Source organism: Stegostoma tigrinum, chromosome 6 (genome assembly GCF_030684315.1).
Source record: "Stegostoma tigrinum isolate sSteTig4 chromosome 6, sSteTig4.hap1, whole genome shotgun sequence".
Lineage (NCBI taxonomy): Eukaryota > Metazoa > Chordata > Chondrichthyes > Orectolobiformes > Stegostomatidae > Stegostoma > Stegostoma tigrinum.
Genome location: NC_081359.1, coordinates 70,992,625 through 71,020,255, shown reverse-complemented (window position 1 = coordinate 71,020,255; position 27,631 = coordinate 70,992,625). Strand labels below are relative to the sequence as shown.

Genomic DNA, 27,631 nt, shown 5'->3' with positions numbered 1-27,631 from the left:
GTTCTCCATTCTGATCCTATCCGATGATTGTTTGTCCATCATCTAGCCAAGAGCTTTCTGTTCTTAACCTATAATGGAGGGCAAAGAACTATGGCAACAGAGAGCAAACAAAGGAGATATGGTGATGGAGAGACAGTACACTAAGGAAGCAAGGCACATAGTTGGAAAAATGTTCACAAATGTATCTATGCAACAAAGTTGTTTTCCTTCTCAAAACTGTTCATCCTGTATTTGATTCAATATTATAATTCTTGTTAATTATCATTTTCCACTGAATCTAAAACACTTCATGCTTCAGTTTAATCATTGCTTGCAATTGCGCAATGGCCTGTGTACTCAAGTTAAATCAATAAAACCAGCAGTACTCATTTGAAAGACAATCCACAATATGCAGCATTACAGTCACTGAATGAAATCAGTTATCTTATTAAGCAACATCACCAATACTTCAATGCAGCTACTCTTTAAAGTAGGAGCTCCATAATCAGAAAAGAACAGCTAATGAGGCCCCTTTATGCCAAGGGAATTCTGTATAATGCAAGGGCTCCTACAAGAGCTCACCGTCATACAATGATTTAGTTCTTTATCTCTGCAACACTGATGCTAAGTGTTATATTCTCATAGCTTTGATATCTCCTTTTAAAACGTAACCTACAGGATTTGACTAAACTGTTAAGCCTAATAATTACAGTCTAATAGAATAATGCTTTTCATGTCATCTTCACTGAGCTGCTTTAGCAAGTTAAAAGACAGCACCATTAATCATTCTACACCAACTTCTCAAATGACCAGTAGTTAATCTAACAAAAATTAATCTAGTGTGAATCTCGACACAGATAACACCTCAAGATAACAGGTTTATTTTTGGTCTTTGGTTTATTTTTGGTTAGCTGATCAGAGGGTGAAAGCGTAGGTATTGCAAGTGTCATCGTCCCTAATTTAGAAGGGTGGCAGCCTTAGCAGCACTGTCCTTGCTCCCCAATAGAGCATAATTAAATTATTCCATTTTATAAAAATGGTTGCTTGAATACTAGGTAAGCACAGGCTGTCATCCCAGATTGTAAAGGTTCACATGCAAATGGCAGCCCTTTTGGTAATAGTTGTACTATGCAATCACACACAAGGACTTGAGAGAGGAAAACTGCTAGGGTTTAACTGAATTTAAATTCCAAAAGCTGCTGCGGAAGTATTTTAACCCATATCCCTAGAGTATTAGGCATAGTCTCTCGATAACTAATCTGGCAACAAGACCAGTACACCATTGCCTGGATGACTGAAGGATTACATGCACAACCAGGATGTTAGCACACAAATAATGCTACAAGCTTATAATAAAACTGACCTACTCTGCTTAAACAGTAATTTATTCAAAAGGAACACAGAGACAACAGTGCCAGACAATTATTACTACAAGTAATCTACACATTTTATCAAAATACTATCAACTTGTTGATAAATTTTCAACCACAAAATCATTTACATTTAGTTAACAGTTCTTTGGTTTTGGAGCACTACTTAGTAAACATTAAATTTTTAATACAGTTGCTATTTGTGTTAGCTGATTTTGTATTTAGAATTGATATTTTGCAACTGGAACCATCCATCTGGCAACATGAGCTAATTATGCAGACAGGAACTTGTGGCACAAGACCACTATGGCCATTTAGAGCTGCAGGCTAGTCTGCACTTAAACGCCTAAGAACACAAAATACAATTTTCAGGGAACATTATTGAAGCATTGCTCATATATAATGCATATTATGAAGGACTAAAGGTCAGTCAACTTAAGCTTGATTTATTAATAGAAATGTTTGTGATATTACTGTAGCTAGAAAACTTCAGCTATACATCAATTATACAGTTATTATTTCACTGATAGATATTAGTTATAGATTACACGTGTTTAAATCAAATGCGTGGCTTTTCACGCTAGGGCTGTGGCAACAGACAAGTAAACCTACAGCAAAACTTGTATTTAAAATAGTTTTATAAGTTATGGAATTATTAATGGAAACTTGGCTGTAATTCATGATCTTACCCAATGGCACAACCAATATTACTCCTTCCCAATGGACCCTGGTCACCTTTTTGTTCAAGGGAACACTTGGAATATTCCTTGTAGTCAATCATGAAAGAAGGTTTTATTTTGTTGAAGGAGATGAATTTCCACTGCACAAATTTATTCTCTTCTACAATGCATAGTTGATTATTTTAAAGCCAGTAAAAATAAAACCAAATCATGCTGAAAACTCTGAAGTGAAATGAGCTTTTGAACCCAGGGTGCAATACAACTAACGCCACACAAAATAAAAATATATTTGATGGCAGAAATGGAATTCAGAGGTAGAAAGACAGATTTAAAAGGAATAGCAGTGAACTATTTCAATCATTATTTGATTTAGCACAATCTTGCCAATGGTAGAAAGATATGGATTTATAACTGTAATCAATTGCTCAATGGACAATAAAATCCATCACCCTATTACAAAGAGACGCCACTCTGTTTAGATTTAATGCTTTTAAAAGTGAGGTTTACTGAAAAAAGACAACTTGAAGGTTCTTGTCTTGTACTCAACAGAAATTCAAACAAAGCCTAGCTGTTAACTGTCAGTATTAACGAGTGCATTTTTCATGGTAACAAAGAGTTCACCAGCTAAACAGGCAGTACTCTCCTCTCGTGCAGTATAAATGTCGCTTTATCTCTTCTTCTCTTGAAAATACGTTGAGAAACAAGATGAAACGCTTTGACAATCTTTTTTTCAGCAATACTCCAGCTCTACACAACCAAAATGGCTTATCAAAGTGGCAGTTACACAAACGTTTATGAAGTGGTGACTCCTTTAAAAATAGTACAACTATTCAACACTTTTCAACAGCTGCTGTGGAAATTTTTCAGCCTTTTAAAAATTCTCAACAGCATTAGCCAGGACAGTGGCAATTAAAGGTAATAAAATAATCCAAGTATTTTAAAACTAAAACCAAGAGGGGCTCCTTGTGGACCAGTGGTAGTGTCCCTAACTCTGGGCCAAGAGGCCTATATTCAAGTCTCATCTATTCCAGTCATGTGTAATAACATCTCTCAACAGATGGAGAACAAAATATCTAAAATTAAAACTGAGACAACAATTTATGAGCCATTGGTTGAAATTCTTCTCAGTAGAAATTAAGTTTGGATACATCAAAAGAGGGCAAAATTCACCAAATGTGGAACAAAAACGTGATGCATAATGAGCTAATTTCTCGACCATGAGAAACAGTAAGATGCACAGTACAACTGCAAACCTTAGTGCACAAAAGTGATATGCAGCAAATATTTTAAGTAATCTAAAATGTTAATTTCATGTATATTTGAGCGCAAATATGTGGCTCAAAAATCCACCTGATAGGCAGATAGGATTTTTTTAAAAATCCTGTCAATTACACTAACCAATTTAAGTATAAGTGACATGGATGGCTTCACAATGTACTGTCACTTTCAGTTTTGCTGCCATAGTTATGTGTTCAGAAAGGATGAGTGGGAGGTAATCCCATGACAACAATTTGTTTGGTGAAGCGAAATGCATTTTAAAGTCAACTGTGCAAAAACAGACATGAAGCTGCTGGGGGCTGAGTCAAATAGCCTGCATGAAATCAAACATCAGGCTAGATCGGTAACAGTCTCATGCTCACCTGAATGCTTTGAGGGTTTTTTTAGGGCACATTTAACTCATACCACGTTTGTGGAATTAATCCCATTCTTTTCAAATATACTTGCAATTCTCTGATAATTTCCCACATATACCGGGGGTCACAAGTCAGATAACTGACCAAAACAACTTTCAATCATAGTGTGATTAAGGTTGTAAGAGTGGCAATCTGGAAAATACGCATTTGAAAAACCAATAATTTACATTTGTACAGCAAGTTTAACAGTATAAAATATTCAAAGCTACTTCACAGGATATTACAAAATAAATATGTCAGCAAACTACAAAAGTAATACCAAGACAAATAACCAAAGCTTGGTTAAAGAAGTAGGTGTTAGGGCACATCTTTAAGGAAGGTGGCATGGTAAAAAGATGGAGGGGTTTTCTGAAGGAATTCCAGAGTTTGGGGCCTAAGCAATTGAAGGCACAACCAACAACAGCAAAGCAATTAAACTCTAAGATTTTCAGGAGGTTAGCATCACAGGAATATGCATCTCAGAGCCAGAGACAATTACGGGGATAGGGAAGATGAGAAAATGGAGGGATTTGAAACAAAGGATGAGAACTTGAAGATGAAGGTATTATTTAAATAGATCAGCAAGCACAGGTTGAAATCAGGACATCAGCAATAAAGGTTTCAAAGACCTCAGTTATACAGAATGTTGGACGGAAGTGGGGTGTCAGCTAGAATGGTGTTAGAATAATTAAGGCTAGAGGTAGTGGAGTTATGGATGAGGTTTCAGCAGAGGCTCAACCAAAGCAGAATGAAGACAGAGAAATATTAAAGTGGTGGGAATAGGCAGTCTTAGTTATGGCACTTTTTCAACTGACCGACAGTCACCTGACAAACTGTCTTAAATTGTAGCATTTGGTCCTTTTTTTATTTTTTGGACTGAAGTTGAGACTGTGGAAAAGCTATTGTTTGTTCTATTGTATGGCATTTTCCTGCTAAACCCACTTGTAAATTAAGATCTGTCTATCACACCTGGGGAGCAATACTATATTGCAGGTACAAGAGAACCAAGATTACGCAACCGAGATTCCAAGGTTACGCAATATAGCTTGAAAATATCTACATCCCGTTAGAAGTAGAATGTGCGAACCTATGGGGGTGATGAAGAAGTATGAATTGCCTCTATGATATAGTCAACAGTAATAAAATGAGCTTCTTCTGCACTGTAGCCATTCTGAGGTGATATCCTTTAAGAAGGGAGCGAGAGAAAACATGGAATAACAGAACTGTTAGTCTTACTTTCCTACTGTTAGCAGTAGGGAAATGTTTGAATTGGTTGTAAAGGAATAATAAATGGACACATGGCTAAAATGATCTGATTGGGTATAGCCAATTAGTGGGGTCACACAATAATCAATATTTGGGCCTCAGCTATTCACAACATATCAATGATTTGGAGTTGAGTATTAAATGTAGTGTTTCCAAATTTGTGGATGATACAAAGTTAGGGTGGAATGTATACCATGAAGAAGATGCAAAACAGCTTCAGTAAGATTTGGGCAGGCAAGAACATGGCAGATAGAATTAAATGTGAGGCTATCAACTTTGTTAAGGGAAACAGGCATGCAGATCTTTCTTGAATGGTAAGAGTTTAGAAAGTGTAGCTGTACAAAGGGACCTAGCCAACCTGGTCAATAAGTTACTAAAAGCTAATAAGCAAGTGCAGCACGTTATTGGGAAAGCTAAAGAAACATTAGTCTTCATAGGAAGATTTGAGTACAGCACTATAGAAGAGTGTATAATCTTACACAACATCTGGAGTACTGATAGCGGTTTTGATTTCTTTATCTCAGGAAAAAAGATAGTGCCAGAAACTGAGTGTAATGAAAGTTCACGAGACTTGTTCCTGGGATGGCGAGAGCATCCTATGAAGACAAACTGTGCAAACTGGCTCTGCATCCCTTAGAGTTTTGAACAACAATAGGTGATCTCATTGAAACCTGCAAAATACTTAAAGGGATAAATAGGGCAGTATCATACAATCCCTACAGTTTGGAAGCAGGCCATTCAGCCCATCGAGTCCACATGCAGTGCAACCCCTACCCAATCCCAGTAATTTTGCATTTCCCATGGCAAATTCACCTAACCTGCACATCCCTGGGCACTGCAGGCATTTCAGCATGGCCAATCCACCTAACTTACACATCTTTGGACAGTGGGAGGCAACTGGAGACTCGAAGGAAACCCACGCTGACACAGGGAGAATGTGTAAACACCACACAATCATTCAAGGCTGGAATCAAACCTGAGTCCCTGGGGCTGAGAGGTAGGGGTGCTAAGCACTAACCTACCATGCCGCCCCAATGATGCAGCTACAAGTAAGATGTTTCCCTGTTTGGGCAATCTAGCCTTAAGGAGCACAACTTAAAGTAAGTGGAATGCCATTTAGGTCTGAAAAGAGGAGGATTTTGTTTTACTCCAGAGCAGATTTTGAGTTTAAAGCAAAGATTGATTGATTTCCAATTACTAATAGTGTAAAGGAATATGGGGACAGTGTGCATAAAAGACATTGAGGTGTTCAATCATAAATGATCATCCTTTATGGTCGAGCAGCTTCTACAGCTGAATGGCCTACTCTTGTTCCTAAGATCTTTTTCCTTTGAACTGGATACATTCTGCTTTAAAATTTTCTCCTGTACAGAGTCTAGGAAAAGTTGCTTTTTTCTATCTTTTAGAATACTGTTGTCCTAAGCTAATTTGAGTATCTAAAGTCTCCCATTACAAGTACTATATATTCCATGTGTCTTTTCTGAAAATTCCTGTTATATAACTATCACACTAGTTGGTCGCTTACAGACTACACCAAGCAAAGCAAATTTTCCTTTCTTAACTGTTGCCAAATAGTTTCTAACCTTGCCCCTTTGATCATCCTTTCATTCTAGCACTTAAATGTTCTGTTTAATCAGTACCACCAACCTCTCCCGCTTTTCATCCTTTGCCGAACAGCTTGCATCCAAGATTACAGGGAGCTGCACGGTGGCTCAGTGGTTAGTAATACTGCCTCACATCGCCAAGGACCTAGGTTCAATTCCAGCCTCGGGCAACTGCCTGTCAGGAGTTTGCACATTCTCCCTGTTCCTGCATGGGTTTCCTCCAGGTGCTCTGGTTTCGTCCCACAGTACAAAGATGTGCAGATTAGATGGACTGGCCATGTTAAATTGTCCATAGCATCCAGGGACATTAAATGGATTAGCCATGAGAAATGAATTACAGGGATAGTGTGCTGGGTCTGGGTGGGATGCCCTTTGGAGGGTCAGTGTGGACTCATTGGGCCGAATGGCCTGCTTCCAGGATTCTATGAATTTTTAATACCCAGTCCTGTCCCGGTTTAAGCCGGGTCTCTGGTACAGCCATAACATCTGTTAACACAATCTGTGCCGGTAACTTATACATCTTATTTACCACATTACGTTTTAGCATACATGGACAATAATCTTTTCCTTTAAAAAAAAACTTCTCCGTTACTCTGAATCTACCAATAACATACGATACATACAATTTCCTACTCTAGTGCTAACTGCCCCTCCCAATGTTCTGTGCAATATTCTCTCCTATACTACCTCTTGATTCCCAAATCTCTGCCAAGTTAATTTAAACCTACTCCAATAGCCCCAGCAAATCACCCCACAAGTTAGATCTGAATTTGTTTATATGTGGTCTCCACAAGGTTCCAATTATCCCACAGCCAGCACCAACGTCTAAAGAAACTGAAGGCCTTCCCTTGTGCACCCTCCTTCCAACCATGTATTAATCTGCCTTATCCTCCTATTTCTCTATTCAGTTGTGCATAGTCACAGGAGTAATCGGTGATTAGTATTTTTGAATAGTATTTTTAAGGTCCTGCTTGCTAATTTCCTACCCGGCTCCTTAAAATCTGACTACACAACCGTATGTTTCTTTCTACCTATATCACTGATACTAATGTGGACGACAATTGCAGGCTATTCACCATAGCCCATCAGGATGCTCAGTGCCTGTAATCTTTGCACCAGGGGCACAACACACCATCTTGAACTCCTGTCAAAGCGTTTTTACTCCCCAGACTATTGAATTATACATCATCATTAGTGTGCATTTTATTCCTGCCTTGCTGTAACCATTGTGCCATGAAATCAGCTCTGGCTGCACTCCCAAGAAGAGCCATCATCTTTAACAGTATTCTGAATTGAAAACTCACTTGAGAAGGAGATGCACTCAGGGGACTCTTAGATTACGTGCGCATATCATAACTACACAGAGTCATAGTGCCATGGTGTCACCCATTTGCTCTTTTCCTGTATAGCTAAAGATTCACTAGATTTTTTAAATAAACATGCTGTCCATGATGCTCTCGAGTTCAGGTATATCAGCTGCTGCTCAAGCTCAAAAACACGGACTTTAACCTGCTCTTGTACATGACACTTACTGTATAAATGATTATTCAGGTCATGGTAAACATCCTAAAATTCCCACAGGAATAGCAAAGGATGTGCACTTAGCGGGCACACTCAGTTTGGTTTCTTATGTTTGCCTGCTGGTCTTTGGCTTTATGACAAAAATGCTTCAGTGATTTCCCAAATGAACATTTACCAAATTTTCATTTGCTGAGATTTTGCATGATTGATAAATTGGGGCCCCATTTAAAACTGTCTACAACATATTGGCCTTTATGTTGAGCTTGCAGGCCACAGGGTAGTGCAGCTTTATTGGTTGGTCACACCAAAATTAAAGCTTTATTTTTGGACATTATAAACACTAGTTACCAAGCAAATAAAAACATCAGAAAGTTAGTTTTCATTACAAAAACATGTTGCCTGATTCAACCGAATGTCAACAATGCAGGTATAAAATATTTATATACAATTGTGAATAGTCAATGTCTGTATTATAAATATTGGTAGAATGTAGCAAGTAATAATGGTGGACAGGAAATACACACCACATGGAAGATTTGTAATTTTTAAAAAGTATTCTGAAACTAAAAAATTTACTTTCTGTATAACACATTGATATATTTGTACACACCAAGCCACACCTTAAAAACATACATTTTGGAGATCAGACTCCTCCAATGAAGCAGATAAAGTCGTCAAGTTTGAATTTTATTTTTGATGATGATTCAGTCACCAGGTTCCTCAATGGATGAAGTTGGTTAGCCCTTGTCCAATTAATAGAGCATGCGCGGTTGTACTATTAAAAGCCAGAGGGTACAGACTTCATCCTGCAGAGGATGACTCAGGTTTGGGGCTTTGGTGGTTGTGTGAAATCTTGCTAGGCCAGTCCCCCCCCACAAATGGCACAAGGGAATCAGATGAAGAGGTTCGGGTAGTATGGAGAACAGAACTTAACACAAAGGAAAAGAAAACGAAACCAGCCTAAAAGTACTACTAATTTATTGTCTGCATTGCTTTAAATATTTCTTTTAAGATTCTCAAAGCAATAAAAATTATATGTATCTGATCTACACTGCAAGATTCAATAATTCTAAATGAAACAGACATCTTAGCCCTTAGATGGTATGCCACCACCAAAAAGTAGTCTCCTATTTTCATATTAGCAAACACAGTTTACAGCCTAATCAATCTAAATAAAGAATGTATACTTCTTCTGTATCAATAATGCAACTCATTTAGTAAGATGCAATTAAAAAATGCTTTCACAGCACTCAAGAAAAATGCATTCCATTATAAAATCAGTAATTCAGCCCAAAGGCTATGCAGCAAAGCATTTTTCAGTTATCAAACTGTAATTAATATTAGATATGACTGCATGTCTACTTGCATATCCATCTAGGTAGAATTTATAATCTGAGCTAGGTATACCTTTAAAAGAACAGGTAAACCGCCTAGGTACGTGTAGATAACTATAGTATAAAGCTATAAATCTAGAACTACTAATTCAGAACTACAGCACTGCATTGATATCCCTCAGCCGTACTTAGATCTAGCAACCCATTTTGACAATCACAAGCAAACCAACATGAAAGGCAAAGCCACCCTGTAGCTAATCCTACAAGAATGACTATGCCAGCAAAACACAAGCATTTTTCATACAGAGACAGAGTGATAAATCAAGGAAACATTTACCAATCAAAACCAGAAATAAAAAGTGTTTGTCTTTTGTGTCAAGAAAATGTAGCTTTTGGTAAGATTAAAACTGAGGAACATCTTGCCAAAAAAAAGCCATCTTCTTCTTGAATTGGTTTAGAAAAATTTCTGTTAAAAATTTAAATCTATGATCTCATAACTTGATTGTAGCAACACAATTATTTCATTATTATGCTCATCTCTTGTTGTGACTACAATGATTCCTACAATTTCTGAAGTACACCATGGCCACAGGTCTACTTTTCAGAACAATGCATGAGGTTTTCAATTTTGCACAGGCTTTTATCAACTTGTTTTTTTTTTGTTTCACCATAAAGATACCTGAAAATGATACAGCTAATACCAGCCATAGCTGACAAAGTATGGAGCAGTTGAGTCTTGTCAATTTCAATACATTAATATTGACTCATTGCTAGCATTCACAGAAGTCAGGCTCTTTACCTTTATGTCAGGACATCAGTACCTTGGATAAAAAGAAAAGCCAAGATTCCGCTGAACAAGAAAAGAGAACTAACCTGAGATTTTCAGTAGCTTCAGCAATACGGCCATCATTGTCCTCCTCAGAATCTATGTACTTATCAGGATCAGGGAGGTCAGCAGGGTCAAACTCATCTTCACCATCACTCTGATCAAGGTAAGCAACAGCTTCCTCTTCAGATTGCTAAAAAAGACAAAAAAAAGCTTACAATTATTTAATACAGAAACTTCAACACAGTCCATCATTCAAAACTCATTGAAATATGTCACTTTCAGTTTGCCACCACAACAATAGGAGCTGTGATGTAATGTTGCGGTTATATAGGACTTTTAGAATAGTGCATACGATTCTGGTCGCCTATTATAGGAAGTATGTTGTTAGACTTGACAGAGTGCAGAAAAGATGTGCAAGGATGTTGCTGAGAATCAGAGGGTTTGAGTTAGGAGGAGAGGCTGAATAGGCTAGGGCTATTTTCCTTCAGAGGCTTGGGGCATGGGGGCAGAGTGAATAGCCAAAGTCTTTTCCCCGGGATGGAGAAGTCCAAAACTAGATGACACAGGTTTATGGTGAGAGAGGAAAGATTTAAAATGACATGAGGGGTAACTTCTTCATGCAGAGGATAGCGCGTGTATGGAGCGAGCTGTCAGTGGACGTGGCGAAAGCGGGAATAATCACAGCATTTAAAAGGCATCTGGATGGGTATATGAATAGGAAGGGTTTAGGCGGATATAGGCCAAATGCTGGCAAATGGGATAAGGTCAGATTGGGGTGTCTGGCCGGCAAGGGCAGGTCGGACCGAGGGATCTGTTTCCATGCCATATGACTAACAACTTCCACCTATTCTCATTTCTAAAATGACACGCACTTTTCTCAAGAGAAGTCCTGGTGTGATTGTGAGTCATTATTCATGAATCCCACCATCAAAGTATTCTGAGGGGTCCATTTTCCCGAATATAACGTGGCACAGGTTAAGGGTACTATGATTGGGGGTATACACAGGGAAGGCCCGTGTCCTTAAATCTCTTGGCTCAAACAGCAGCTGATACTGTAAATAAAGAAGCAATACCACAGACCAATATCTGTTAACAAATTTTATCAGATTGATGAAATAGAAAAACAGTATCAGTTGCTACTAATAACTGTTTACTTGAATACCCTAAAACAAGAGGAGTAGTGGATATGCTGCACAAAATAAAGAAATCTGCACTTATCAGAGGACTGCATTTTATGTTTAAGATTGAATGCTGGTAGATGAAGATAAGAATTCAGTTCAATTATGGATCATAATGGAAAGCACACAAGAAAGAAACCCACTGACTAAGACTGAAATTTACCAACACTTGATGTGATGTGAAACAGCAGCATTAAATATACCATTGGTTCAAAAGAATTTGACCATTTGGGGCAATCAGCTTATATTTGACGTTGCAAATGGAACTCAAACTGATCATTATAGGGGAAGCACCAACTTCATTAGACAAAAGCAAACAAATTAAGGCAAAGACATTACCTCTACGACTAGATTTCACATTTACTTGCTGTCCAGAGTCCAGGCTAAAAGTGTAGCCAAAAATAGTTGCCTTCATATCCTCTCACTTTACAGTCTTACCAGCTCAGGTCACAGTTCAGAGCATGTCTTGAATTGGATGAAAAATGTATATCCATCTCCCCCCTTTCTTCTCTAGTGGAATATTCTAACGTGTTATGCTCCATAAGGAGTATAAAATCAATTACTTACAATGAATTAAAAGCTACTTCACTGTGAAGTAAAACTAAAAAATATAAATATGTCTCAGATACTAAATGTTATAGGTCCCCCATGGAGGTGTAAGCACAGCATGGCAATAGTACAAGTACAACTTCCCTACTCACTCTGTTGCTTATAACTGACAGATTCATAAGGAGAGGAAGGATCCTATGTACAGCACAGGTTCAAAACCCCACCACAGCAGCTGACTGAATTTACTACTTAGTTTAATTAAATTCTATCAACTAATAAATTGAAAATTGAACAACAGTCTCAGTGTAAGTGACTACTACTTGTTTATAATGTCCTTTAGGGAGGAAATCTGTCATTTTACTGGTCTGGCTCACTTGACTCCAGGCCCAAAGCAATGTGGTTGACTCCGAACTGCCCTCTGAACCATCAGTTGTGCCGACACCAAATGGACTTAAATGGATCAAGAAGCAAGGTTCGCCATCACCTTCTTGATGGCAGAGGTTAATTTAAAGATTCACTGTCTTTATGCTGATAACGTAAATTTACTCAATGCATGGAAAGCTATCTAATTGCTTAAAGACTATTGAGATGGACAGTGTATTTCAACATTACCTAAATCTTAAGAAATTCTATAAACATCAACATTTTTCGTGGAAGGACATATGGTTAGCTCCTCTTTGCATATTCTGAATTCAGGTCCAGTTTAGATCTTGGTTATGAACAAGTTCCATTTCCTGCTCACAAATTGCATGAATCGTATTTTTATGCTGACTCCTCATTCCTTTTATATTCATTAATTATCCAGCACCATTTTGAGTGCTGAAATTGATATATCACTTACAGCAAACTACTTATGCACATAACAGTTTTGCTGGTCTCTTCCAATCTCCATTGATTTAATTTTCTTTTTACTCATTGCTGGTTGTTTTCGATCTACCTTCAGAATGAAAATATTTACCAGCTTACCACTTTCATGGTCTTCACAACTTAGAACATCTTTAACAAATCTCTCATCATTCTTCTCAATTCATTACTTTCTCAATTTCTGTACCTTTTGGCGTAACCCAGATAACTTTTCTCGTGATTGTGGGGCTCCTCTTCGAACATGGAGCCCAAACCAGTACACAATACATTCTAAGTTACCATACTTTCAATAATTTGCCTGGTCTCCCTATGTTATATGAAGTCAAAATCTCAGATGCTTTCCTAGTTGTCTATTTTGCTTGTCCATTCACTTTTCATCTTGTAAGGACTTTTTTCCACTTTGTGGAGAAACAAAACAATTAAGTGAATGGACTTGTGGATAAGTTACTGTACAGGTAGTGGCCCATTGTGTCCATTTGATTCTTTGCAAGAGCAACACTGCAAGTTTTACTCCTTCATAACCAAAAATAGAAATTTCTGGAGAAATTCAGCAGGTCTGGCAGCATATGAGGACAGAAAATACAGTTAACATTTCAATTCCAGCGACCCTTCTTCAGAACGGACCAATATCCTCTTATTTAGTGCGGCAATCTCAAAAACAATGAACAAACTAACAAACCTTCACCAACAGAATCTGCTGCTACACGTAACAATAATCTTTTGGAAGACCCTTTCTTCCACTCTTGTTCCCCAGTCACACACCTGGTATATTGCACTCTGAAACTTCTTCCTATTCAGTGCATGAGAAATGGACCAGACAATGAGAAGTTGCATGTAACGGACTCTTCAGTTCATTAATTAACAACTTCAAAATGGCAGGCCAGCTTCCAATTCTTCACCCTTGAAGGTTTAACTTTAAAATTCTCTCACAAGCTGCTCCCATCATAGACTGCCTCAAAGATTTATTGTGACATTATCATGACTTTTTTTTCTTCGGGGCGGCACGGTGGCTCAGTGGTTAGCACTGCAGACTCACAGCACCAGGGACCCAGGTTCGATTCCAGTTTCGGGCAACTGTCTGTGTTGAGTTTGCACATTCTCCCCGTGTCCGTGTGGGTTTCCTCCGGGTGCTCCAGTTTCCTTCCACAGTCCAAAGATGTGCAGGCTAGGTGGAATGGCCATGCTAAATTGCCCGCAGTGTTCAGGGGTGTGTGGGTTATAGGGGGATGGGTCTGGGTCTGGGTGGGATGTTTCAAGGGGCGGCATGGACTTGTTGGGCCAAAGGGCCTGTTTCCACACTGTAGGGAATCTGATCTAATCTAATCTAATTGAACGTCTTCCCCCGCGACTACATTCTAACAATTTGCTCAGTGGGAAAATCCCAGCACTTCCACAGGCAGCTAACTTCACTGAGTTAACACTCAGAGGTTTCAATATTTCACAGCTGCTCTTCGCACATATTGCTCATCAGCTTCTTTCATCCACACTCTCAGTGACTCTGAACTATCAATAACTCCCAGGACTACTACTTAGCCCTCACTTAATTTTCCCTCACAGCACTGGAACCCAAGCCTCAACTGCAAAGAATTGTGCTGCTTAGCCACTTCTGCTTCAACACTCTCCCATCTTCTAGCTGCAACTGCAACCAATTTCTCCCAGCAAACAGACACTCAGATAAACTAAAACCACAGAACCTTCTTAATCTTCACCTATCTTCATGACATCATGGCCTGCTCTGAGGCAATGGAGTTTACAGCCTTTCAGAAGTCATTGGGTGCTAATTTAGCTTTAACTCCTAAAATGAACAACTTCTCTGAGCTTTCAATACTGTAAGCAGTGCAGACACCATGCTTGTAGCTAAGTAAGCCACTTTAGAGCTCCATTTCTTCTATTCTGGTTCTACCGAAAAGAGTAACTTTCGGACATGACGTGTTGTAGGTGTTCAAGAAATAAATGAATTCCAACATTTTAATCACCCTATCTTCCTAACGCAACCTCTTGAAACAACATTACCTCAACCTTTTACATGTACCAGACTTCAAGGTGCTTTAATTGCATTTATCCCATTTTCTACGAAAAAATTTTAATTTCTATAATTAACGGTTTATATGGTAAAACACACGAACAATAACATAGATACTCACAACAGACCATAAAATCCAGTCTAATGTATGACAGGTTATATAGGTCATGAACATATTTTGAAATTTCTCCATACATGAAAGCTACGGCCCAGAATGTAGGAACAATGGCTTCCTCAAAATACATCTACTTGAATCTTCCAAAATTTCTGAAATATCGAGTTTAAGTAAAATGTGGACAGTAGAGCTTTGGAGGTAAGCACATACTTCAGTAGTAAAATCAGTCCTCAAGTATAAATAAACCTGACAAGATAGCAACAGAATCCTTTGAAAAGACTGAATTAAAATGTCAAAGTGTTTGAGATTTTGGCATTCAAAATTCTAAGTCATTGTAGCTCGCAAGGTCAAAAGTTTATTTTAAAATACAACACTGCTCACAGGCAGATTTTAACTCTGACAAAAACAGAACTGTTGCCTGTCAGGCATTATATATTTCATGTGTAGTTTTGAAAGATCTGGGGCAGGGTCTAAAATGAAATGGGGCTTGGAGATGGTTAAACAAGCTAAAGAGAGTTAAACAAGCTAAAAAGATACCTTTGATAGCAAAGGAGTTTATTAAGTAGTACTTCAGAAATAAGAAACATTTTTTGCTGCTGTGCCTTGTGCTGCTAGCCTACATACCTCTCCACCCGATAAGATGAGAAGACTTAAATTTTCTCTTCCATTTTCAGAGATTTTGAATAAGTGATCATCTAGAGTCCACTACCTCAAAGAATGTGAAAGCATCAAGACTAATAACTTAAACGGGAAATGGATAAACGCAGGAAAAGGAGAAAATTGCACAGCTGAGAAGAGAACACAGGTGAGTGGGGATTAATTAGACAGCTCTTCCAAAGAGACAGCACAGATAAAAGTGGATGAATGGCCTTTCTTGTGAACTTCATGATTTATGAAATTGGTCGAAAGTCAAACAGGAAAAATATCTATATTCTACAGATATTCTAGTACTTCTCCAGTGTATAATTTTTAGAATGCTAATGAACTCTTTTATTAACATGTATAGTGCATGTCCAAAAATGTCCCACACCATACAGTCTTTAAAAAAGTCATCATAATTCAGTGTAGTATAAATTGATTTTATTGGATAGCATCTTGCTTATCTGGAAGAAGTTTTAGCCTGGACAAACTGGACTGGTATAGTGAATATTTTATGGCTTCCCAATGGAATGCACATCTCTTGTCTTCTCAACTAAATAATTTAATTGGGGTTACAATCGGCGACAACTCAGTATCGCAAAATAACAAATGCAGTTCATAGGAGACAACATCTAATGAAAACAATCTTCAAAATATTTACAAGATGTTGACAAAACTTGGGCTGCAATTTCCACATAGATGAAGAGCTCTTATAGTATAGTGGTTGAGTCCTTACCCCATAGCCAGGAAAGCCAGGTTTCAAGTCCTACCTGCTCCAGGGAGGTATCATAACATCGCTGAAAAGGTTAGTTAAAAATATCTAGAGATGATGTAATTTAAATACAATACTCTAAAATATGACTACCCATCAATCACTTGCACTGATTACTTTTATGTCAGAGAAAAGTTAAGCTAACATTTTAAACTTGGTATGTGCCAGGCCATTTATGGCCTACGCTTCAGCCAAATGAGTTAAATAAACATCACGCTTACGTAGGTGCCTAAGCAACTTACCATAAGAGAAATATACCAAACATTACAAAATCAGATATTTTTCTTTGCGGGATTGACTAGTCCCTCAAGGGATACATTTCATAAGACAATATGATTCAGAACAGTATTTTTTTTGTGAGGAGCACCAAGATTTGGTGATCTGCAAGATCAAAAAAATTCAGTTGGGGCAAACTAAGAGCACTCACTACTGGCCTTGAAGGAAGCCTGAAACTCCATCAAGCCACAATTAATTGTAGCACAGCGTGACAATGATTTGACAGTGGACTTGCAGTGAAGGTATCAAACTGCCAGATTGGAGAATTCCCTCAGACAGCCAATCAGTATCTGAAAAGCACTAATACACTGAGGCTGTGCATTACTCCACAACTCAGTGGTCCATCCTGAAATCCAAAATTTTCATTTAAATTTATCCTTGCAGTCATTATTGCCACATATGTAGGGGGCACATATTTAAGGTGAGAGGAGAGAGCTTTCGTAAAAGCAAGGGGCAATTTTTTTTTTTTTTACACAGGGTGACTTGTGTGTGGAATGAACTTCCTGAGGAAGTGGTGAATGTGTGTACATTTACAATAGTTAAAAGACATTTTGATAAGTACATGATAGGAAAGGCTTGGAGGGACATGAGCCAGGACCAGGCAATAGGGGCTAGTTTAGTTTGGGATTATGTTTCGAATGGACTGGTTGGGCTGAAGGGTCTGTATCTGTACTGTATGACTCTATGTATTTAATAGATAAAAGGATGTAGTCAAGAGACTCCTAGTTCAAGACATACAAGTCAATTCCAATTGCTGCTTTCCAGGTGAGGTGGAATGGAAAACTAACTTCATCAACAAGGAGTCTTCGGTTGCAATGCCCTCTCAGCTCAAAATACTGCCCATGAGTTCAAATACTTATCTAAGATAATAAGAAGGTAACATATACCTAAAATTAAAATTAAAGAATTTAGTACTTAATAATGAAGACATTTAAAAACATCCCACAAATATAATTCTTTACATCAAGTCACTTGTTCAGTAGTATTTAGATCTACTCACATTGTCATTAATAACCCAATGATAGCTCACTGAATAAGACTGAGTTTTTTAATGGGGTTTCTGATAGTGATATGAAAGTGGAAAAAGCAAACATCTCACCAAATCAACTGATTTTACTGTAAGGAGCAGGAAGGCTGACATTTCAGGCCGAGACCCTTCATTTTTTCTGAAGGAGGGTCTAGGCCCGAAACATCAGCCTTCTGGTCCTCTGATGCTGCTTGGCCTGCTGTGTTCATCAGGCTCTCCACCTTATTATCTCAGATTCTCCAGCATCTGCAGTTCCTACCATCTCTGATTTTACTGTAAGCTGATTTGGGACAGAGATTCCACAGTGCCGCCAGTGGCAAAGCAGTGAATAAGTCACTGCACCCTCAGAATTTCCATTTAATCTGAAGCTACTGTCAGATTCAGGACAATATCAGTGACACGGACAGTTTGTCATCATAAAGAACCTACAAGCTCTAGTCCATTGCCTCAATATTGGTTTTGCAGTTTTGTTTAATAACAACATTTTCATTTGACAATATTTGTTGCATCAGATTTGTTCCTAAAAAAACCAAAAAATTAAAATTAAAAGGTTATATTTAAAAAATTATTCACAATAAACATTAAACGGTCTAAGTCTTTTTAAAAATCCATCATGTTCCATTTGCTTAGTTCACTGCTATAGAATATTTTCATGACATTTCTGAGACTGTACGTTGACAACATTGACCAGGAAGAAAACTGTAGAAATGCAAATGTTGCCATGCATTACAATCAGTCATTCTTACAATATTGGGAAATCCCAAGTGTACATCAATGTTCAATCACCTAGAAAATGAGACAGCAGGAATGGACCGACATCAGATACTACGGAAGTAGCTCCGAGCCAATTTGAGGGGATGGTGAATCTACAGCTAGGGCTACAGGCTCCTGTTTACAGTCAGAGAGGCCAAGCTGAGATTGAAACAGTAAATTACTAAACATACAGAGCAATAGTTATCATTATGTTCAATCATTCCAATGGTATGTGTTATACAATTATTAAGTTGCACTTTTCGGCTCTGAAAAGATCCAACCAAATCTAACTATCTATTCCTTGCATTAGTTAAAAACCTGACTCCAGTGTCAGTTCTTATTCAAAATGGCTTCCTCCTCCTCAATAGTGGTGTACAGCTACCTAACCGGGTAACCTCTTCAAATGAATAGAAGTATTTTAGCAGAAATTATGAGTATAGGGTTTGAAAGGTCTATTTTCCTTTCATCAAGATGTTAGTTCAGAAAGCCCATTTTAAAAAGAAAATATTTCAACCCTGCTGTTCTGAAAAACATAAAACACAAAAGCACAATTTAAAATTACTGATAAGCATAAAATACATTTCATGGTGAAAGCTGAAGGAAGATGAAACATAGCTTTTCACTCAGCTAATTACTAGCACATAAAACATTATGTTTTAGAATTCATCTAATTCCAAAGGTTCAACAAACTATGACAGTGTTTTAAAATTATTTTATCAAAGATATACTGGAAAAGAAACTACATCTTCTAAAATGTCTTGTACGTCTATTTTAATGCAATCTTAGTCATGAAACATTAACACCAAAAACTAATCTCTACACATGAATCTGCTGTTCTGTGAAGGAATTCACACAGTTGGAAGTGGCTGCAGGCATTAAGACTAATTCTTTTCTATGACTGTAGAATATTCTATTATAATTGAAGATGGCAAATTTGTCATTGAGTTTCCAGGAGTGCATTTGTATTATGATATTTTGTCCCACAACACAAGATGATGAACTGAATAAATTTAAGAAATTCATCAAACTGAAGGAGTTTACTTTCCTGATAGCCAATCAGATGGCCTTAAAGATAAAGGTCTCTACTACTGCTGGAGTGAGGCAGGTTGAATAATTCATATTTGGCATTGATGTCAATTATACAAAACACCTCGACTCACAATTGAATACATTTCACAAAGTAAAGACAATTCATGATGTATGAAGAAAATACAATTTTGCAGAGCCAGTTCATAATTTAGGAAAGGAGATAATCATAAGGCACTAGAATCCTTCGAAGTACACCTCCCAGTCTGAATGGTCACAAATGAAATTTTGAAAGGGGGAAAATATTTTCAGTGTAATGGAGGGGAGATTGCCACTGTGCCATTTTTTCCCCAATGAGGCATTGTCGTTATGCCCATCTATTCCTCTCCAGATGGAGATTATCATTTTGTATGCCAATGTTTTTGAAGCACCCACTAAGCCCTCCACCCGATACCAGTGCACAACCACACATCTTGATTTAATCTGTATATTTCTCAATCGTGCCTCCCATATTCAAGTTGAAGCCATTACTAAATACCACAAACAGTAAACGACCCAAAAATGAGCCCTAGGAAACACCACATGAAAAAGCTTTCCACTCACAAAGACAGTAAATGACCATTACCCTTTGTTTCCTCTTACCATGTCAGTTTTGGATCTAACTTATCACATTCCCCCATATGCCACAGACTTCAATTTTTTAATCACCATTCTGCCATGTGGGACTTTGACAAATGCCTTACTAAATTGTATGATACAATTCATCCAGCCCTAATTATTTATCCACCTTCAAGGAAGTCAGTATCTCCTCAGTACTTACCTTCTCATGATGCTTTTTTTACCTCTCACACTCCTGTAACCAGAATATCTACATCATCCCTCTCCTTTGTGAAGACAGAAAAAAGTACTCATCAAGAATCCTGCCCACATCTTCTGCAACCACACACAAGTTGCTGTGTACATCTTGCAAGGCCCAAATGTTTCCTTACTCAAATAAAATCAAAATACTGTGCATGCTGGAACTCTTTCTTTCTTTAGTTATCCTGTTGCTCTTAATGTACTGCTAAAAAAACCCTTTGTATTTCCTATACTTTTAATGGAAAATTTGTATCCTCTTTTTACTTTTCTGATTTTGTTTTTCACTTCATCCTTGACCTCTACACCAAGTTTCCTGAAAGTATTATTTCTTCGGAGATCGTTATAAGCCTATTTTTCAGTGTGTTTTACTCTGTGCGTTTCTGGATAACGAGGGGCTCTAGATTTAGCAATACCTCTCTTTTCTCTTTGTGGGAACACATCTACAATGAGTCTCAATTCCATTCTCTAACTGCTTTAACACTGACATTCCTTCAAGTAGCTGTAAGCAGTCCACTTTGCCAGCTTTGTAAAATTTATCTTCCTTTGGTTTAGATATTTCACACCCATTATTTTGCTTTTTCCAACATGATGCTAAATCCAATTGCATTATGCCACTATCTCTAGGTCTATTTTGGCTACAAGTCCAGTTTGCTGAGACTAAATCTACAATTGTGTTCTCTCTCACTGGGCATATTATACGCTGGTTATAAAAGTTCTATCAAATGCAGGTAAAAACTTTTGTGCCCTCAATGTCTTTCATGACATTTGTAACCCAGATGATGATTGGATAGATGAAGCCCCAAACTATTATTGCTCTAATGTTGACTCAAATTTGTCTGCAAATTCACACTATTATAATGTTTGTAGTATATTCTTAACAGTGTGTTTTCTGATTTTGAATTCAACCCATATGGCCTAATTTGTCACTTCATTAAGTATATCATTCCTTACAGCTGTGATTGATCCTTTAAGCAATAATACCACACACCAAATTCTTAATCCATCACTACCCTGGTGGAGAACTCTATACCTAGGATGATGAACTGCCGTCCTTGCCTCTTTCTAAAAGAAGTTTCTGATACAGCGATTATGTCTTGCTACCACGTGCACATCTGTTCCCTCAGCTCATCAGTTTTATTTGCTAAACTCCCTGCGTTTACATAGATTCCTTTAATGCTGTCAATTTTGTATTGTATATTTTTAAACCTCTGCCTCCTTGATCTTTTAAAGTCACTCGCTATGGTTTTGCCATCTGTTCCCTGCTCTGAGAATACCCACAGGTTCTCATACCTTTGTTAATCTAGTTTCAACACTCCTCATCTGCACAAACAAATCTCCCTGCAAGAATATTTATCCTGGTCTTGTTCACATGAAGAACACAGAGCTTGTAAAGTTCCCACCTTCCCAGACCCAACAGTCCAGAAATATGCTGCCCATCTTCCTATATCAGCTTTCCCATGATGTACTCACATTTGTTCAACTCTACTCCAGAGGTGAACTGATTACGGGATCACATGAACACAATTTTTTAACTTATGCCACAAGACGTTTTTATATCCAATTCAACAGGGAGACAGGGCCTCAGATTTATACAGTTGGATACATTATAGAAAGGTTTTGATGAAGCAACACTAAATAATGCATTTAAATTATTGCATGGGTTTGAATACACAATTCCTGACTTCAGTTGACTTGCACTGAGGCAGTAATATTGAAAACAAATGTTAATAAACTCCAATCTTGAAAATATTTAATATTGTGTAACTTCAGTGGTACTTGACAGAGAACACATTTTCGATCCAAGATGGGATGCTCCATGTGACCAACGATCTGCAAGTCAAATATTGACCTGCTCAGTCATTAGGACCATCAGCAGTAACTCTCAAGCTTGAACAAACATCATCCTCAAAGTGAGGAACAGCTGCAATGGCACTGTAGGTTCACTAGGACAACACAACAGCAAGGAACTATAGTCCAATTCAAGTTGAAATCACCTTCACTGAGACAAACAAGGCGAAGAAGTTATTTTTTAAAAGTAGTTTTAAAACTTATTGAGGATTTTCAAAGCACAAAGAGGGAAAAACATGTTTTGTTGTCTTATCCAATGGTATTAAGGGGTCATCAAATTAAAATTGTTGTTAAGGGAGGTGAAAAGTTGTAGGACTGAGTTATTTTTCAGTAATTAATCAATTTGACTTGATTAAGTAAGGGAGGAAATAAAATATTTTATTTAATTATGGCTCATTGTTAAACAACTTCTACAGGTAGGAAATCAATACCATTAGGTCAAAAGTAAGATTATGGTCTTGTTGCTGCTTTTTGGCTCAAGCTAATGTAAACTTAGGCTAAATATGTGAGAATAATTTCGGTGGACATAGCATTTACTCAAAGATAAAATGACAACTTAATTTTGAGCTGACTTACATGTGTTAGTTTATATGATTCTTCTGTGCTTTAACTTTTTTTAGAAACCAAATTTAATTGAGGTGTCACATATGATTCTTGCAGTTAAAGGACAACTGTCGAATTGGAGACTTCTTTGATATGTTATTTGGGATGATAGTTGGTCGCAAAATGATGACATTAATTACTGTAGGCAGATGTACGAATGGCCTTACTGGTGCCATCTAATCTTGATAATGATCTACAAACTGTTTTAAAAGGCATGATTTTATGAAGTAGTTGACACCCTTGTGAAAGAATGAATGAGAAGACAATAGGAAGTAATGTAATTAAGATGATCATTACTTTTAATGGAACCAATCAGGAATTCTTCATGCAGTAATAAGCTCATTAGTGTTTGGGATGTGTTTGATCATGCACAGAAGGCAGAGAGTAGTAAGGGTTCTATGCACGATAGGGAAGATTGAAGGTACGGCAATCTTGGTCAACAGATCAGAACAAAAAACATGATGCAGGAGGTGGCCGTTTGGTCCATTATATCTGCATCAGTTCTCCAAATGAACTTTATGACTTAGTCATTTTCCAGCCTTTTTGCCCCATAATGCTTAAAACTGTTTCTATACAAATAATCATCTAACGCCCTTTTGAATGTTTCTATTAAACTTGCCTCCACCACGCTTACAAGCAGTGCATCCTAGGCCACAACTCCTTACTCAGGAAATGTTGTTTTTTCATATTACATTTGTTTCTTCCGGGAAAATGCCCCACATCTGTGCTCATTCTCAACCCCATTTATGAAAAGGAGCAGCCTCTCCCTGTCTTTGGACTTGTTGGGCCAAAGGGCCCGTTTCTACACTGTAGGGAATCTAATCTAATCTAATTCAATGATTTTGAACATTTCCATTAGATCTGTTTCTTACTTACCCTACTTATCCAATCTATCTTCAAAACTGAAGTTTCTCAACCCTCACAAACCTGCTCTGTATGCTCAGCAATGTGCTTGCAAGCTTGCTCAGTATCTAGAAAAGTATACCAGTTCATCATTACCTGTTTGCTCCTGTACTCCATCCCCATATTGATGAAACCTAGGATGCTGTAAGCATTATTAATTGCTCGGTCTGCCCATCTTGCTACTTTTAGTGACTTACGCATTTTTTTTCTATTCATTCATACGACGTGGGCATCACTAGCCAGGCCACCATCTATTGCTCATCCCTATTCGGCCAGAGTCAACCACATATTGCAAGCCTGGAGTTATATGCAGACCACACTGGGTAAGGATGGCAGATGTTCTTCCCTAAAGAACATTAGTGAACCAGATGGGTATTTTAAGACAATTAGTGGTCTCCACTAGTCTTAGCCTTTTGTTCCAGATACTTTCACTGAAATCAAACTTCACCATTTACCATGGTGGGATTTAAGGCCAAGTTCCAGGAGCATTTATCTGGGACTCATAATTATTAGCCTTATGGCACTTCCACTGGACCACTGCCTCCTCCATGTATCCATGTTTCTTTGCTCAAGCACTACCTTAAGGGTAAACACATTATTTTATACTGCATTGTCATGCTCTTTCGACCAAAATGTATTGTCTCACATTTCTCCCCATTGAATTTCATTTCCCATCAGTCCGCCCATTCGAACAACTTGTCAATGTCATGTTGTAGCTTTACATTGTCTTCCCCAAAGTTTACAATGCTCCCAAGTTCTGTATCATGCACAAACCTGGAAACTTCCCTCACACACCAAGATTATTAAAAATCAGGAGAAGCAAGGGTCTCAAAACCAACTGCTGAGGAAATCCAATGCAAACCTTCCTCCACTGGTAAAAATATTTATTAACTGTTTCTCTTGTTTCCTATTATTCAGCCAAAGCTGTAGCCATGGTATTACTGTTCCATTCATTCCATGAGACATAACTCTCAAGTATATCATGTGGTATTTCAGCAAAAGAATTTACATACCGCATCAACAACATTACCCTCATCAACTCTGTTATATCTTTGACACATTCCACAAGTTAATTAAACATAATTTTCCCTTTAGAAATCCATGTTGGCACTTCCTATTAAATACAACCCTTTTCCACGCGACTACTAACTCTATTCTGAATATATGTTTCTCAAAACTTTCCCCAACACTGAAGTTGAACTGTAGTTGTTGGGTTTATCCTTGCAACACTTTTGAAAAAAGGGTGTAAGAACAGAAGAACTATCTTGGAAATTACTAGCATCTACTTTTAGTAAACACACATGAATAGCTCGACATAACTGTCTTAAATCATTCTCCAGATAACTATTTGAAATAATTGTTGTTCTGAAGATTGGCACGTTGTGAGACAACTCTCTGAATTAAAATAGATTAGTGAAGAGCAACACAGTGTTCACTTAACCTGTGGCAGATCGTGCCTGTGCTAATTAGAAGATTTCAAGGTAATTAACTTGGACAGTAAGCCTAGACATTTTAGCACCTTGATAAAGTGCAGTAAACAACTAAGCAAATGTAGTTTTAACCATTATTTGCCTAATGTTTATCTGTACATTGATGCAAACAGTAACATATTTGGTGTATTTACTGACTCTCAATATTCAGGGAATAAAATTAGCTGTGATATGACAGCTAGGTTCTCAAACCTAATAAACAGGAAATTCATAATCAAAGTTTCTACCTCAAAGTCCAAAAAGGGTCAGATAAGGGCAGCAATACTTTTAACTCATTTTTCTATTCTCTGAACTTCCAAGAGCTGATAAAGGAGTTTAGACAAGGTGCTTTCAAATCTTTATGCTATCACAAGACTCCAAACCCAAGTCACATTCTGATCACTCCTAGACTGACTGCTTCCTCCACAAGATCCCAGTTACCATTCAAATTTGCCACATGCTTGACCATAAAGTATTTCCCAGGCTTAGTGGAACTAGTTTTCAGGTACTGATTCATTAATAACCAACTTCTGGAATACATTTGAACTTAATGCTCTTCAACTATGATGAACTAGCTGCAGAACCTTTTTATCAGGAAGCAACCTACAAATAATTTCCAGTCCTGGCCTTGAGAATAAACAAAACCTGAAAAATAGTCTTCCCTCCTTTTAGCACAAGCTGCCTCACAGTCCAAAAGTAATCTTCAGCCACCAATTCCCAGCTCCAAACCAAAATGGATATAAGAGTAAACTAAACAATGAAAAATCACCAAGAAACCTAACAAGTTCATTGTTTCATTTATTTTTAAATTGCTTAAACTCTAGCCTTTCAAATCAGACACTTAATATTCATGTCGGAAACACATTTAAAAATAACTTGAACCAAGAGCTGTTAATAACCAGCTCTGCCTTTTCTTCAAAATCTCAGACAGTGAAAATTGTTTGTGACTATAGCAACAGCTCCAAGCATTAACATCTCAGTTCACCACATGCCCCATCATATCAAAACATATTCTTGACAGCAAGACCTCTCGGTTATGACAGTTCACATTTTAGAGGAAAAATGTGCAAATGCATTATTACTTTCTAATTTTAAATGGGAAATTTTATATTAACCATTTTGCACTTCAAATGATTATTATTTAAAAATTAGTTATATTGAATTGTGCAATACAATTGTGTTTCTCTTGTGTCATTTGTAGAAAACAGCAACACAATAATATTGCTTTTATCTTTTACCAGGATTCCAAATTAACATTTATCATTCTACTGACTAAACATCTCTTGCATTCTGAAGGATTAATGTCCAGATGGACAATTACTAACTGGTAGTAAATCAGTGCTATCAAGATTCACTGACACTGCAAATTCAGAATAACTGCAACAGTTCTTCACTCCTGCAAATTAAGGGTCAGGAATCTGCCTTTTCTTCCAAGCAATGGATAAGCATTTCAGTTGAGTGCCTCGTTATCTCATTTTTAAAGGTGGTAGATACCTCACATATAATGCAATTCACAGTCCTATAAAGGCAACAATATAGGGATTTTAAGAAAAACATCAAGTACTGGTGATATATGATTTTACTTTGCCTTGACAATCCACTAATGGAAAGTAGCTGATTAATTAAAGGTTTGCATTTCAACAGGGGAATAGCCCGGAGCAGTATTAAAGCTCCTGACGTGATTAGCTGTATGGTCAAGATAGTTAATCTTGAAAACATTCCGATAATGTGTTAAGCAAGCAATGCAAGCGAAAATTTTATAACTGAGCAAATTCACTTCAGGAGCATTACACCAAATGTGCTCAATCACAGCTTTTAGCAAGTGACAAAAAAAACCTGCATTTCCTCATTAATTCACAGTTTTATAAATCATTACCCCTCATGACAACTTTTCCTGCACGAACAAGAGCATCGTTCTGACACAAACCATGCCTCTTTTGTAATTATGTTTACTCAAAAGAATTTCTATTTAACACAATGTAATGAAAAAGAATTAGTGACAGGTATTTTTGTTTGAAAGGAAAGAAGTTTCATAAGAGTTAACCATTGAGGCTCCTACTTAATAAGAAAGCAAGATGTATGAAGTATTTCCTGTGTAAAGGTCTCAAACAAAGTGTAAAAAGGAAACAGATGTACAGCAGTATTGAAATTGCACAATTCTAAATCAGACTTGTCATTTTAGATCTCAGTTTTTCTAAAAGTGAACCAAAACACCGATTATAGGATGAACCCATCTGTGTACCAGGGCCAATCCTTTCATTTCAGCTGACTGGCATTTTACACCAGCAAGGAGTGACCAAAGAACTAGCTGCCCTTGGAAAATTTCCACAGCACGTATCTCTAGTGAATACTGAAAAAACACGATTAGTAGGTAAAGTATTTAGAACAAAACTTCCGGTGACTTCATTAAGTCATCATAAATCAGGCAGGGCTGAACTTGTGGCCGCTGCTCTGTTCCTGCCATGACTTCTG

The 27,631-nt window shown here is 37.5% G+C and overlaps 1 protein-coding gene across 1 annotated transcript in view; it reads right to left on the bottom strand.

Moving 5' to 3' along the window:
* ddx10 (DEAD (Asp-Glu-Ala-Asp) box polypeptide 10) overlaps window positions 1-27,631 on the bottom strand; it is a 188,306-nt gene that overhangs the window by 10,704 nt on the left and 149,971 nt on the right. Inside the window, exon 17 of the mRNA XM_059646651.1 lies at window positions 10,301-10,446. Coding sequence (XP_059502634.1) covers window positions 10,301-10,446 — 146 coding nt within the window. The remainder of the gene's footprint in view (window positions 1-10,300; window positions 10,447-27,631) is intronic.